Source organism: Leuresthes tenuis, unplaced genomic scaffold (assembly GCF_036924035.1).
Source record: "Leuresthes tenuis unplaced genomic scaffold, fLeuTen1.0.hap1 SCAF_22, whole genome shotgun sequence".
Classification (NCBI taxonomy): domain Eukaryota; kingdom Metazoa; phylum Chordata; class Actinopteri; order Atheriniformes; family Atherinopsidae; genus Leuresthes; species Leuresthes tenuis.
In genome coordinates this window covers 20,204,796-20,218,631 of record NW_027325376.1, presented here as the reverse complement: position 1 = coordinate 20,218,631, position 13,836 = coordinate 20,204,796, and the positions used below count along the sequence as shown (strand labels likewise).

The following is a 13,836-nucleotide window of genomic DNA, read 5'->3' as shown; positions in this document are numbered from 1 at the left end:
CAAAAACAAAAAAACCTACCCAAATAAACAAATATGAACTGCATATATCCTGTGCTGGTGAGACTGGCAGTGAGCTATATATTTTGCCTTGATAGATAACTGTGAATTGGATAGATTATTTCATCTTACTTATATGTCATCTACAGTGAAATGATTCATACAAGTTAACGAATACAGATCACCTGGAGTTTAGAAGAGCCAAGGAGTGGTTTCCTGTCCGTTGATGAATAATTTATCCACCACGATGACAGCCTCCTTCCATGAACTTTCTCCGGATGGGGAACAGAACCCTGCGTCTTTCCAGGATTTCTTTGGGAAACTGGTCGTTGACGCTGAAGCCCGTTCCTCTCAGCTCCCTGCAGCGGCCCCTCACCTGGACCTTCTGTTGGAAATGCTCGAACTTGGCTACAATCGGTCTCGGTCGGCGGGCATCAGGTCTCTTCCCTTCCTTCCCAGGCGGTGGAAAGTAATGTTTTTCACTACATCTACTGGAAGTTTCAGTTGATTTTGGATGAAGTTTTTCACTGCCAGTTCAGGATCCTCGTCTGCCTGCTCCGGGATTCCAGAAAACACCAGATTGTCCCTTATACTACGAGCCTGTAGATCAATAATTGATTCTTTCATCCTCTTGTTCTCATCAGAGATCCGGCTCATTCCTTCGGTGAGTGATTTCACCGATCCTCTGAGGGCTGCGTTTTCTGCAGCCAGCGTCTGCACCTGTTGCTGGCTGAACTCAAACGACTCCCGTAATGCCTGGAACTCTCTGTGTAGAATTTCTAACAGAGACATACGGGCGTCGAAGCTGGATAATTTGTTATCGATCGATGTTAAACTGTCCGTAGAATCATTACCAGGTGGAGACGTCGCTCCGGGTGACTCTTCATTACGACTTCTCTTTGAGGTTGAAGCCTTGCTGCTAGCAGATGGGGTTTGGTTAGTTTTCCCCATGACGATCCTGTCAAAACACTCGTCGATGAAATCCGAGAGGCTGTCCAGGCTTTCTTCACTGTACTCAAGTGTTTTGTTTTTGTTTCACCCGATAATATATTTATTTAAACAGTAGTTATTGGCGTAATTATAATCTTAGTATATTGTTTGCTCTATTTGAGGCGCGCCTTGTTTGAATCTGCCGATAGTCTCACACAATCTCGCGACACTACAGCATAGCTCTCCACTCTCAGCATCACTCTCCACTCCTGGTTCGGTTCTGCTGGTTCGGGGTCTTTGGTGGCTTGGGGGCTGCTGGCCCCCTGGTGTGCCCGCTGCACTACACCCCAGTGGAGTCGAGCGAAGGAGGACGTGTGGATGTATGGGACGTGAAAGTGTGTGTGGTGATGATTGGGCCTGGATCTGGGACTAGCTGTCGCCTGGCCTGCCTGTGCTTTTCCCGATGGGGGGGGTGGCGTTGCCTCTCCCCGCTGCTCGCGACTTCACCCACCTGTGGGCACGTCTTGACTCCCAGGGCACTTGGCCAGGGGTGCTGGCGCAGGCGCTGACCCACTGTGTGGCTGTCTGGGGCGCTTGGCCCTCCTGGGTATTGGGTGGGGCCTCTGCCGGGGGGTTTGGGGGCGCTCGGGCTCCTGGGGCCCAGGTCCAGTGCACGGCCCATGTCTGGGCGGCTGGGGCCTGGCGGGGTCGGTGGGCTGTTGCCCCTGGCTCCCGGAGGGCCTCTGCCCTATGCTTATGGGGGCTCTTTCCGGGGGCTTCCTCTGCAGTCTTCTGGGTGGATGCGTGGTTGCCCCTGCGGTGGGCTGCCTGGGTTCTGTGCTCCGTGGGGGCTGCTAGTGGCCTGGGTCTTGTGGCCCTCTCTGCCTGCTTCTAATTGCTTGGGGGGGCTGTGGATTGTGGCCCTGTACGCTTATACACTCATAACTAAGCACGGTTATCATGTAGGTCCTGTGCCATGGGTGTTGCATGTTCTCACACACACACACACACACACACATTCATTAGTCCAGTAGCATGGTCGCTAAGCAGTGAATGTATTATCATGTCGTCTCAGGTCATCTATATCCACAGCTGTGTTGTATGCGATTGCCGCTTCTTGTGCTTGTTTTTGTTTGTTGGTGTGTTTGTTTTTTCTCTGCTTGTCTGCTTTCAGGTGCTCCTGGTGGCGCTAAGGCTGGATTCCCCTCAGAGGCCATGGATTGTTGTCTGTTTTGTTTGTTTGTTTTTTACAGGTGTAGCAGCTGGTTGTCTGGTTTTTGTTTCTATTTTTGTTCTGTTTCCTCTTCTTTCCTCTTCTTCTTTCCTTGTCCCCCGGTCCGGTTCAGTTCTATTACATGTCATATATTGTAAACAGAAATAAATAAATGGGCATCAAGGGGAGCTTTACATTTATAAAACTTCCCTTGGCAAAGCAAATCTGTTTGGCATCAAAGGTATTCAGACTACAATTCTGCTGCCATAATGCTGAACAGGACAAGGGGAAAAAAAAAAAAAAAAAAAAAAGAGAAATATCAATTCAGTTGTAAATGCATGCACTCGCGTTCCAAGACAAACGCACACACTCACGTTCTAATGGTCTAATGCTGCTGACGAGAAGCAGCTTGTTCTCTGCAGTTCATAAAACAGGAAGCTGCCTTTCTCCTCTCCCATGACATGAAAACAGGATAGCAAATGGCTTCAATGTTGTTAGAGAGAATTCTGGACTGCTACAACTACCTTCATGGTGTATATTTTATTCATGGTTTGCTCTGATGTGTGTATGTAAGCCTTTATTTTTCTGTTAAAAAAAGAATAAAGGTACCCCTGCTGAATACTTCTGTCATTGTGAACAATAACAGAAAGATGAACTGGTGTCACGTCACATTTTGAGTTTTGTTTTGTTTTGTTTTTAGGTTCTGGTCATGTTTTTTCCCCTATCACGTTAGGTTCACTCACATCACCTGTTTTTGTTCACAGCTGCACTCCATCAAGAAAAAATAAAGAAAATGAAGAAACAAAACACAATCAGGGCGTTTTTGCCCAGCAATATGTTCAGGGTAATGAAAGGAGGAGAAATATTTTTGGGTACTTCATTGAATCTGCTTCTAGAAAGTAAATTTGTTTGGCTGCACTATAAGGAATTCCTAATAGTACCACTAATATCATTAAAAATGTGAGTTTCATTGACAGTATGCATACTTAATTATATTTATAAAAATATGTTGTGGTTTCCAGTTCACACACAAATGTTTAAATAAAACATATTTTGCGTGAAGCACGAGGTTTTGGTGGGTGATTGGTGTTCCAGACAGTTTCATAATGCATGGCTGGTGTTAATCGGATAGGCCTTTGTTTTACAATGTTCATTGTTGTTTATCCTTGATTTCAAATAATTCTACAATTACAAAAGTAACTACTTGAGCGCCCAAATTACTCAAAAATAACTTCTTGTCATTTGTTGACAGCTTGGGGGCACCCAGTTCAAAAATCCAATCCCTGATTTCACACATTCTTTCTGCATAATTTCTATTTCACCCTGAAGGTCAAGCAAGAAGATCTGTATTTCTTTTATAGAAGCAGGACCTCGTCATGGATTCTTTTGAGAGTGAAAAACATAGATCAACAAAAACATCACATTTACTGTCTGGGGAACAATTATAATAATAGTCATTCTAAAAAAAAGTTGCTTGCAGTATGAAATAAAACATGTATTCTTAATGGAGAGTGTTTTAAGCATTGCATAACAAGGAATTTCAGTTCTTACTGTGTGTTTCATCTGGAAGTTTTGGACAAGGTTGAGGTCAACAAACATGCGGATAGTCGCAAGCGTGGTTTCAGTGTCCGATAATTCAAAGTCGCTGAAGCTGAAGTCCAGGATATGCAGTGACTGTGCTGATGGAACTGTGGCAACCTTCAAACACAAATAACACACATAAAAATAAGAGGGAATTAAAAAGAGGCTGCAGATTCAATGTGACAAATCTAAAAGTACAATTAAACTGGACTAATAGCATCACCTTGTTGATTCTAATTCTGGTTTCTGTTGCTGTTACATAACAGCTTAAACAACCCAGTTATGATATTTTTATCTGTGCCACACTGCATGTAGTGACCTACAAATCAAGTTTGTGTCCTTTAATCAGTCTGTGCTGTTAGTTCAGACACTTCAAAGAGAACAGAACAGGTCCTCTTCAGACAGTGGTGACTTTGTTAAGGCTGGGCAGAAAGCTCGGCTGCACAGCCAGAAAACAAGTTAGGTACAACAAATAAACTACTTGACAAAATCTTCTGGCTGCAGGGAAGTTATTATCTTTAATTACTGGATGTGAAAGATATACAATATACTTAGTGCAAACAACTTTCATCATCCATGAGAAAGCAAACAATAACCAGATGGAATGCAGCAACATTGCTGAAATCTGTCCAATAGGGAGAGACTTGAAAAAGGTTAAAACACACAGAGGTTTGCTCATCTTGTAATCTGTAATCTTGCAATATTAAGAAGAAAAAAAGAAAATGAAAACCAACAGTGAGCTAAGCATTTTAAATATCCATTACAGCTCTATGTGTAATGATCTATGTTTTGAGTTCAGTTTTTCCTGTATTTTCTCCCATAGTTTTGTATTTTTATGATCTGTAGTTTGTTTTGTGTTTCCATTGTTTTTGTCTTTTGAGTTCCTAGTGTTTTTCCATAGTTGATCATTTATTCTTCTGGTACTGTATTCTTAATTAGTTTACCTTTTCATGCTTTCTGATCTGTAGCTGGTCTTGATCATTATTCTATAGTTTTCTCAGTTTTTGCTCCACTTCCTTCACTTGTATTTATTATCCTCAGCTGCCATCACACACCAATCAATCATCTTTATGTAAGATCCCTGGTTTTCCTCAGTCTTTGTCAGATTCTTGCCGTTCACATTTTTACCCTGTGGGTTTTTGCCTCCCCGGCTTGTTTTCAGTTGTTCTCTGTTCGAGGGTTTTGTTCACAGTCTAGTTTTTCATGGTGTTGCGGCATGTTTTCTGTTTAGTTTCTTCTACTTCCAGTTTCATTTGTCTGCATCTAGGTCCTCCACATTGTTACCTAGCACACATCATGACACTGTTTGCTTTAGGTGAGTGATCTAGCAAGAGCAAACTGGCTAAATTGTTTAAATATCAAGCACGTTTTAATCTACTTTGCAGGGTTTTCTCATTAAGATTAGCACATGAGCTTAAGAATGTCACACATACTCTCACATTAATAAATCAAATAAATCTCAAAGTTAATAAATCATTATAAAAGTAGAGTAAAGTTCTTTTAATGACCTAAAAAATGTTTTGTAATCATTTTAGTCACAGTGTACCCAACAGTAACCCTAAGCCAGAGTGAGTAAGAGCAGAGTAGAAAAGTGAAAGAACAGGGGAAAACATGAAGGATGGGACTTGTAGGAATTTGTAATGTAGAGAGATATAAAATGTTGGCATAATGATGGGTGCAGTCTGAGTCATCATCTACTAAGATAGCCTCTAGGACAGTGGTCTTCAACCTTTTTAAGCTCAAGATTGACCTCCATCTTGGTGAGAAGCAAGATCTACCTTTTGAAGCGTTGAAAGAAAAAGACAGCCCAGTTTGTTGTTCCAACTTGACACCTTTTATTCAGGCTAATTTTACTTGAATTATGTGAAATGCTGTAGTACAATGTTCAAATTAATGCAACAAAGAAAACTCTGTAACTAGCATATCAAAATGGCGATAGCTTCACATCAACATCAATTCTAAGTTATTCAATTTCATTTCAACACAAAAAGAAAAGTAATGTGGAATTTGTGGAATTTTCCACTTATATGAGGACAGTATTATGTTTATGGTAGACAAGCAGATCGTATCAAGTGTTATGCTTATTCAATGAAGCTTCATTCAAGTGTAGCTGTATAGCTGGGAGGAGTTCGGTGAGGCCATGGAGAACGACTTCCGGACGGCCTCGAAGAGATTCTGTTCCACCCTCCGGTGTCTCGGGGGGGGGAGCGGCTCACTGTCAACACTGTGTATGGTGGGGACGGGGCTCTGCTGACATCAACTAGGGATATTGTGAGTCGGTGGGGGGAATACTTCGACGACCTCCTCAATCCTACCGACACGCGTTCAGAGGAAGCAGAGTCAGAGAGCTTGAAATGGCCTCCCATTTCTGGGGCTGAGGTTGCCGAGGTGGTCAAAAAGCTCCTCAGTGGCAAGGCCCCAGGGGTGGATGAGGTCCGTCCTGAGTTTCTCAGGGCTCTGGATGTTGTAGGGCTGTCTTAGCTGACACGCCTCTGCAGCATCGCGTGGACATCGGGGACAGTGCCTCTGGACTGGCAGATTGGGCTGGTGGTCCCCCTCTTTAAAAAGGGGGAAAAACACACCAGAGGGTGTGTTCCAACTACAGGGGGATCACACTCCTCAGCCTCCCTGGTAAGGTCTACTTGGGAGTACTGGAGAGGAGGATCCGTCGGATAGTCGAATCTTGGATTCAAGAGGTGCAGTGTGGTTTTCTTCCTGGCCGTGGAACAGTGGACCAGCTCTATACCCTTAGCAGGATCCTGGGGGGTGCATGGGAGTACGCCCAGCCAGTTTACATGTGTTTTGTGGACTTGGAGAAAGCGTTCGACCATGTCCCTCAGGGAGTCCTGTGGGGGGTGTTCTGGGAGTATGGAGTGCCGGACCCCTTGTTAGGGGCTGTTCGGTCTCTGTTTACCAGTGTCAGAGTTTGGTCCGCCTTGCTGGCAGTAAGTCGGACGTGTTTCCGGTGAGGGTTGGACTCTGTCAGTGCTGCCCTTTGTCACCGATTCTGTTCATAATTTTTATGGACAGAATTTCTCGCCGCAGCCAGGGAGTTGAGGGGGTCCGATTTGGCGACCTCAGAATCGGGTCTCTGTTTTTTGCGGATGATGTGGTTCTGTTAGTGTCGTCGAGCCGTGACCTTCGCAGCCGAGTGTGAGGCAGCTGAGATGACAATCATCACCTCCAAATCCGAGACCATGGACCTCAGCCGGAACAGGGTGGAATGCTCACTCCGGGTCGGGAATAAGATCCTTCCCCAAGTGGAGGAGTTCAAGTATCTAGGGGGTCTTGTTCACGAGTGAGGGACGAATGGAACGGGAGATTGACGGGCGGATCGGCGCAGTGTTGTGGGCTCTGCAAAGAACCGAAAGAACAAGATCGAGTATACAAGCGGCTGAAATGGACTTCCTCCACAGGGTGTCTGGGCTCGCCTTTAGAGATAGGGTGAGAAGCTCAGTCATCCGGTAGGGACTCGGAGTAGAACTGCTGCTCCTCCGCATTGAGAGGAGCCAGATGAGGTGTCTCAGGCATCTGGTTAGGATGCCTCCTGGACGCCTCCCTGGTGAGGTGCTCCGGGCACATCCCACTGGGAGGACACCCCAGGAAGACCCAGAACACGTTAGAGAGACTATATCTCTCTGCTGGCCTGGGAACGCCTCGGGGTCCTCCCGGAGGAGCTGGAGGACGTGGCCGGGGACAGGGACGTCTGGGCTTCTCTGCTCAAGCTGCTGCCCCCGCGACCCAACCCCCGGAGAAGCGGTAGATGATGGATGGATGGAAGTCTCGACTGTCATGCTGTGGAGCCAGAGTGCAATCCGGAGAAGTGTGGTACTGAACCTTTGAATTAGAATCATGCTCCATTTAAATGCTCCTGTGAATATTCCTGTGACTGCAGCGTTGATACAAATGAACTGTGTGTGTGTCACAATAAACCAAAGGTCCAACCGACAGAATAACATTCAGTAAATTAAATGTGTATGTAATAACCGTCTCCTACTCGAAACTGGTACAGATGAAAACTCACTATAATTAATTGTCTTTTATTATATCAACGCTGTCAACTGTTTCCTGTATATTATGCTTATGTTTCATGTCTGTGTTATAAGTATTGTATTAATGTACTCTTTGAATGTTCGTTGGGATGCTGGGATAAGAGAGATTAATTTTTCTTTTATAAAAGTTAATTTAGGAATGAGGCCAAACCAAGTCAGACATCTTACTGGTTGAGAGCTAAAAACGAAACTCCGCCCTCACCGGTGAAAACCAAGCCCGCAGAGATTCAAAGGGCTCTCTTGTAAATTTCTTGACCTCTTTGGCTTAGACTTGTCTTTTTTTAAACTTCGCCCTGACTTTGTTTATTTTATTTTATTCACTACTTTTATACACTTACTCACAAAGAAACTCCAAATGGTAGACTGAGTTTAATCCCAAAAGGAAAAGAGTTTTGCGATTTGTTTCCACTTAATCCATTTCCCTTTTGATAAAGTTTACTACTCAACCACAGATCCAGCATCTTCGGCCAAAGAGAGACATGGCACGCACCAAGTGCCATTCAGCTGTTCCAGAGCAAACCACTTTGCCAAAGGAAGGGAATCCACAAGTACCAGCTGGGGAATTCACATAATCAGATTTAAAAAAAACAAAATACCTCTAAACCACCAAACTTTTCGGGCCCGTCTTATCAACAATGTCATCAATAATGTCATCCCTTATGCCTTGGGGTGTGTCTTCCACGAGGGAGTACTCATTGTTTTTTTTTTATGAGGCTGCAGTAGCACAAACCAACAAACACGCCACGACTAGCTGCTGGCATGGCTCTATTCCAGCCACGTGATTGGTTCAGCGTGGTGCAACTCTCGCTGTCATTAACTATTCGTATTGTTTGTCAAAAGATGGATGAATGTAATCTATCGAAAAGTATATCGACCATGTTTCATATCTCTATCAAGGAAAAGTTATTCCTCGATAGCTATCGTTATTATTGCCAAGCCCTAATTAAGATCGGGCTATGTCACGAATGATGCGTAACAAGCGAGTTCCTCCGCACTCATAAGATTCCGGTGGAGTTAGTGAGGAGTCCCAGCTCTCCATGGATTACCATCCCAGCAGGTGCAGGTGGCATAGAGAAAGGAGGCAAAAGTGAGGCTGCAGGGCTGGCATGCAAGCCAGGCTACAGAGGCAGCCACTTAAACCACCGCTTCCCAGCCTATTTCTCACAAATTAAGATCAGATTTATTGTCATGTACAGTCATACACAAAATTTCTCCTCTGCTTTTAACCCTTCCAGGTTGGCAACTGTTGAACACACACATGCACATGCACAGGTTCACACACTCATAGAGACAGATGCCATACGCTGGAGTGGTGGGCAGCCATTCAGAGCACTTGGGGAGCATGGGGGAACGGTGCTTTGCTCAAGGGCACTTCAGCCTCAGCCTCACCTCAGGTTCGGCAACAAAGACCTCTACAGCACAGTCCGAGCCAACATGAAGAGGGGCATCAGAGAGGCCAGGGTAGACTACAGGAGGAAAATAGAGGACCACCTGGGTAGCAACAACAGCAAGCAGGTGTGGCAGGGAGTTAAGCATCTGCCCAACTACAGAACCAACCTCGGAGCTGCTGAAGGTGACCCTGTGCTGGCATAGGAGCTGAATATCTTCTTTGCCCTGTTCGAGGTCACAGAACCAAAGATGGCAACGCTGTCAATCCGACTAAGGCAGCTGGTCTTAATGGTGTCCCGGGATGTGTGCTGAAGGACTGTGCAGACAGGCTGCCTGGAATCCTCACAAAGATCTTTAACCAGTCCCTGGTACAGTCCACTGTCCCACCCAGCCTGAAATCCTCAACTTATAGTCCCTCTGCCCAAGAAACCCCAGATCTATAGCCTCAATGACTACTGACCAGTGACACTCACTCCAATGGTGATGAAGTGCTTTGAACAACTGGTCCATAGTCACATCACAGCAGTCCTACCCCGCAGCCCTGCCCCCACCCCACCAGTTTGCTTACAGAGCAAACTGAGCCACAGAGGACGCCGTAGCCACAGCACTCTATACTGCACTATCGCACCTGGAGTAGCAGGGGAACTATGTGCGGATGCTCTTTTTGGATTATAGCTATGCTTTCAACGCCATCCTCCCTCACAAGCTAGTGGACAAACTGGGGGACCTGGGGCTTCCTTACACCACCCTGCATGTGGACTTATAGCTTCCTCTCTGAACACAGACAGAGGGTTAGTGGGCTACCACATATCAGCCTTAGTACCGGCTCTCCCCAGGGCTGTGTGTTGTGTCCTTTGTTCTACTCCCTCTACACACACGACTGCTCCCCTGTCCTCTTCACCATAGTGAAGTTTGCGGATAACACCGCAGTGGTGGGGCTCATCTCCAGTGGGGGGGGGGCGAGACCGCATACGAGGTGAGTTGGAGCAGCTGTCAACTTGGTGCAGGGACCAACAAGCTGCTTTTGAATACCTCAAAGACCAAAGAATGTTTATGTTTTTAACAGACGCTTTTATCCAAAGCGACCTACAAATGAGGATATAACAGTACAGCTAACATTAAAGCTACCAATAAGCTACATAGAAGGAAACCACTAGTTAGACTCTGTCAGAAGTGACAGGGGTGACAGTGTGGAGATAGCAGAGTGCAGGCATTGAGGGAAGTACAGAAAGAGAAAGTGCAGTAGATAGCTGCTAGGCTAGGAGATGCTCTCTGAAGAGCTTGGTCTTCAAGAGTTTCTTGAAGACAGGGACGCCCCTAGCACTTGGTAGATCATTCCACCATCGTGGAACAACACATGAAAAGAGTCTGGATTGTATTCAGCGTGGTGTAGGCACTGCTAGTGTGGGAGAGCAGGGCTTTGACACTGCTCAAACCACATATTGTGCCTTGACACTGCTCGAACAACATATTGTGTGCTGACACTGCTCGAACTGGATGTTGTTTAAGGTCAGAATGAACCCTGTCTAGATAATGACGAAGATGTAGTAGCATTCTCAGACAGCAGGCACCAGGTAGGTAGGATATCTTTTTCCTAACCATTAAAGCGGCAGACGTTTTCTGGTTGGTATACAGTGTGACAGCCCTCTGGGTGTTTCCCCAAATTAAAGAACACAGGAGAAAGTGGTGGGCTTGCCTTGTAAGCCTTATTTTTCCTCTGCGCAGGGGGGCTGCTGAAATTATTTAAGGAAAACTGTTGAACATAGAAGTTCTGAGTGTTTGAATTAAGACAATAATTTGGCAAACAGTAGCTTGTGAGATGTGTTTGTGAAGCAGGTGGCTGTGAAGGAAGCCAGCCGTGCTGTATTGTGAAAACACACACATAAATTTCGTAATTACAGCCAAATTTACACACAAACACACATAGGAAAAAAAAAAAAAAAAAAAGAGATTCTCATAGGACCGGAGTGGAGACAGGAGGAGAGTGTGATGCTGAAATATCGGCAGATTAAAAAATGGCGCGTCTCTAATCGAGCAAACAATATAGTAAGACTATAATTACCCAAATAACTATTGTTTAAGTAAATATATTTTCGTGTAAAACAAAAACAAAACACTGGACTACAGTGAATAAAGTCTGGAAAGCCTTACAGAGTAGATCAACAAGTGTTTTGATAGGATCATCATGGGGAAAACCAACCACATCCCGTCTACCAGCAAAACGGCTTCTACCTCCAAAAGAAGTTGCAACGAAGAGTCACCCGGTGCGACGTCTCCAGCTGCTAATGATTCGACTGACATTTTAACATCGACTGATAAGAAATTATCCAGTTTCGACGCCCGTATGTCTCTGTTAGAGATTCTACATAGAGATTTTCAGGCATTACGGGAGTCGTTGGAGTTCAGCCAGCAACAGGTGCAGACGCGGGCTGCAGAAAACGCAGCTGTCAGATGATCAGGGAACTCACCGAAGGAATGAGACGGATCTCTGATGAAAACAAGAGAATGAAAGAATCAATTATTGATCTCCAGGCTCGCAGTATGAGGGACAACCTGGTGTTTTCTGGAATCCCGGAGCAGGCACAGGAGGATCCTGAACTCACAATAAAAAACTTCATCCAAACACATATGAAACTTCCGGGAGATGCAGTGAAGAAAATCACCTTTCACTGAGTCCACCTGGGAGGAAGAGACCTGATGCCGCCCAACCAAGACCTATTGTGGCCAAGTTTGAAAACACCACCAACAGAAAGTGAGGGGCCGCAGCAGGGAGTTGAGAGGAACGGACTTCAGCGTCAACGACCAGTTTCCCAAAGAAATCGTGGAAAGACGCAGGGTCCTGTTTCCCATCCGTAGAAAGTTCATGGAAGGAGGCTCCCGAGCGGTCATCGCGGTGGATAAATTATTCATCAATGGACAGTTGTACTGCGACCAGGACACCACACCTTGGCTCTTCTAAACCCCAGGGGCCTCATGTACAAAGGGTATGTACGCAGTGGCGTACACACTTTTTCACGTCAACGATCAGATGTATCAAGAGCGAAATGACCGTGGAAATGTGCGGTGCCTCACGCAAATTTCAGGGCTGTAGTGCGCACTTTTCTACAGCGATTGTTTCTTTGGCGACACTTACAGGTGATGTTGGGAAACTGTTATAATTAATAAATTTAAACATAATTTGTCCTCAGAATGAGCGGTGTGCACATCTGAGACACATGAACAATTATCACTGATAAACAATTAACACACCCATGTGTCTGCAATTACAGTTAGAGTGAATATAAAAGTATGCGCAAAGTAGTGCAATGCATACTATTAAAAACAATGGCTGCTTTAGCGGTGTTGGAAGACATAGCAAATGGTGCAATAAGGAGAGAGCGTGTATTTAGAGACAGACATGATTTGGTGGTACATGAGGACAAGTGGCTCATCAGCCGCTTTAGGTTCCCGAGGGCAATCCTCCTGGAGCTATGCGCAGAGCTGAGGCCGGCGTTGGAGCGCAACACAGAGAGGAGCCATGCACTGCCTGTTCCCATACAGGTGATGACCACGTTGGGGTTCCTGGCAACCGGGGCATTTCAAAGGGAGCTGGCCGACCGATCGGGACTGTGCCACTCGACCCTGAGCCGAGCCATGCCAGCCGTGTGGGACGGGATTATCCGCATCTCAGCCAGGTATATCAAATTCCCACAATACAGCTGAACAGGCCAACATTAAAACGCAATTTGCAGCGACAGCCGGTTTTCCTAATGTAATCGGAGCTATCGACTGCACACACATTGCTATAAAAGCGCCATCACAGGATGAATTTGTGTATATCAACAGGAAGCAATTCCATTCCATCAATGTACAGATAATTTGTGATGCGCAAATGCACTTAACTGACATTGTGGCGAGGTGGCCTGGTTCAACGCACGACTCCTACATTCTGAGTAACAGCATTGTTGGGAACAGCCTACAAGCTGGCACTGTGCGCAATGGGTGGCTTCTTGGTGAGTAACTATCCGTGTAATTGTCCTAATATTATTCCCCATGAAGTGCATTGAGCATGTGCGCAGAAAATTTATATCCCGTCTTCACAGCATCATAGTATAACTTGCTGTTTTTTTGCTGGTTAAACAACAGCTTAAGATCTTTCTAACAAGCCCCTGATCGTCTCTGTGTGCACATGTTAATAAATGTCTCAATGAGTCTCACCTTTTCCCCGGCGCACTTCTGCTCTAGATTACTGTATGAACACGTTTGTTGTGAGTTACACAAATATAGGTATTTACCTTGGGGGTAATCAGAGTCACCCACATTCCCACACCCACCACCTCTGAGAGAGCAGTGTCACCCATAGTTTGTCGACTCTCTGTTCAACTCTTCAGCATTGAGGGCCTCGCTCACGCTCTCCCACCCACTCCTCTTACGTTTGCTGCTTATATCATAGGCCAGCGTGCCAAAGAGCACATTTTTGCGGACCTCCACTTCAGAAAGTAGCACCTCCATCTCACTTTCTGTTAAGTTATTCTTTTTTCCGTTTTACGCATTCTTTATTTTCTGATCGTGCAGAGAGGGGAATCGCAGGTGCAGGGCTCATTTATTTACAGTAAACTGTCAAAGCAAAATAGATAGCTCACTGCCAGTCTCACTAGCATAGAAGGTTATGCAGGTTACATTTGTTTATTTGGG

General features: G+C 45.4%; 1 protein-coding gene across 1 annotated transcript in view; it reads right to left on the bottom strand.

Annotated features, from left to right (window-relative positions):
• pde5ab (phosphodiesterase 5A, cGMP-specific, b) overlaps window positions 1–13,836 on the bottom strand; it is a 91,647-nt gene that overhangs the window by 23,693 nt on the left and 54,118 nt on the right. Inside the window, exon 13 of the mRNA XM_072376974.1 lies at window positions 3,692–3,838. Within this exon, the coding sequence (XP_072233075.1) occupies window positions 3,692–3,838 (147 nt within the window). The remainder of the gene's footprint in view (window positions 1–3,691; window positions 3,839–13,836) is intronic.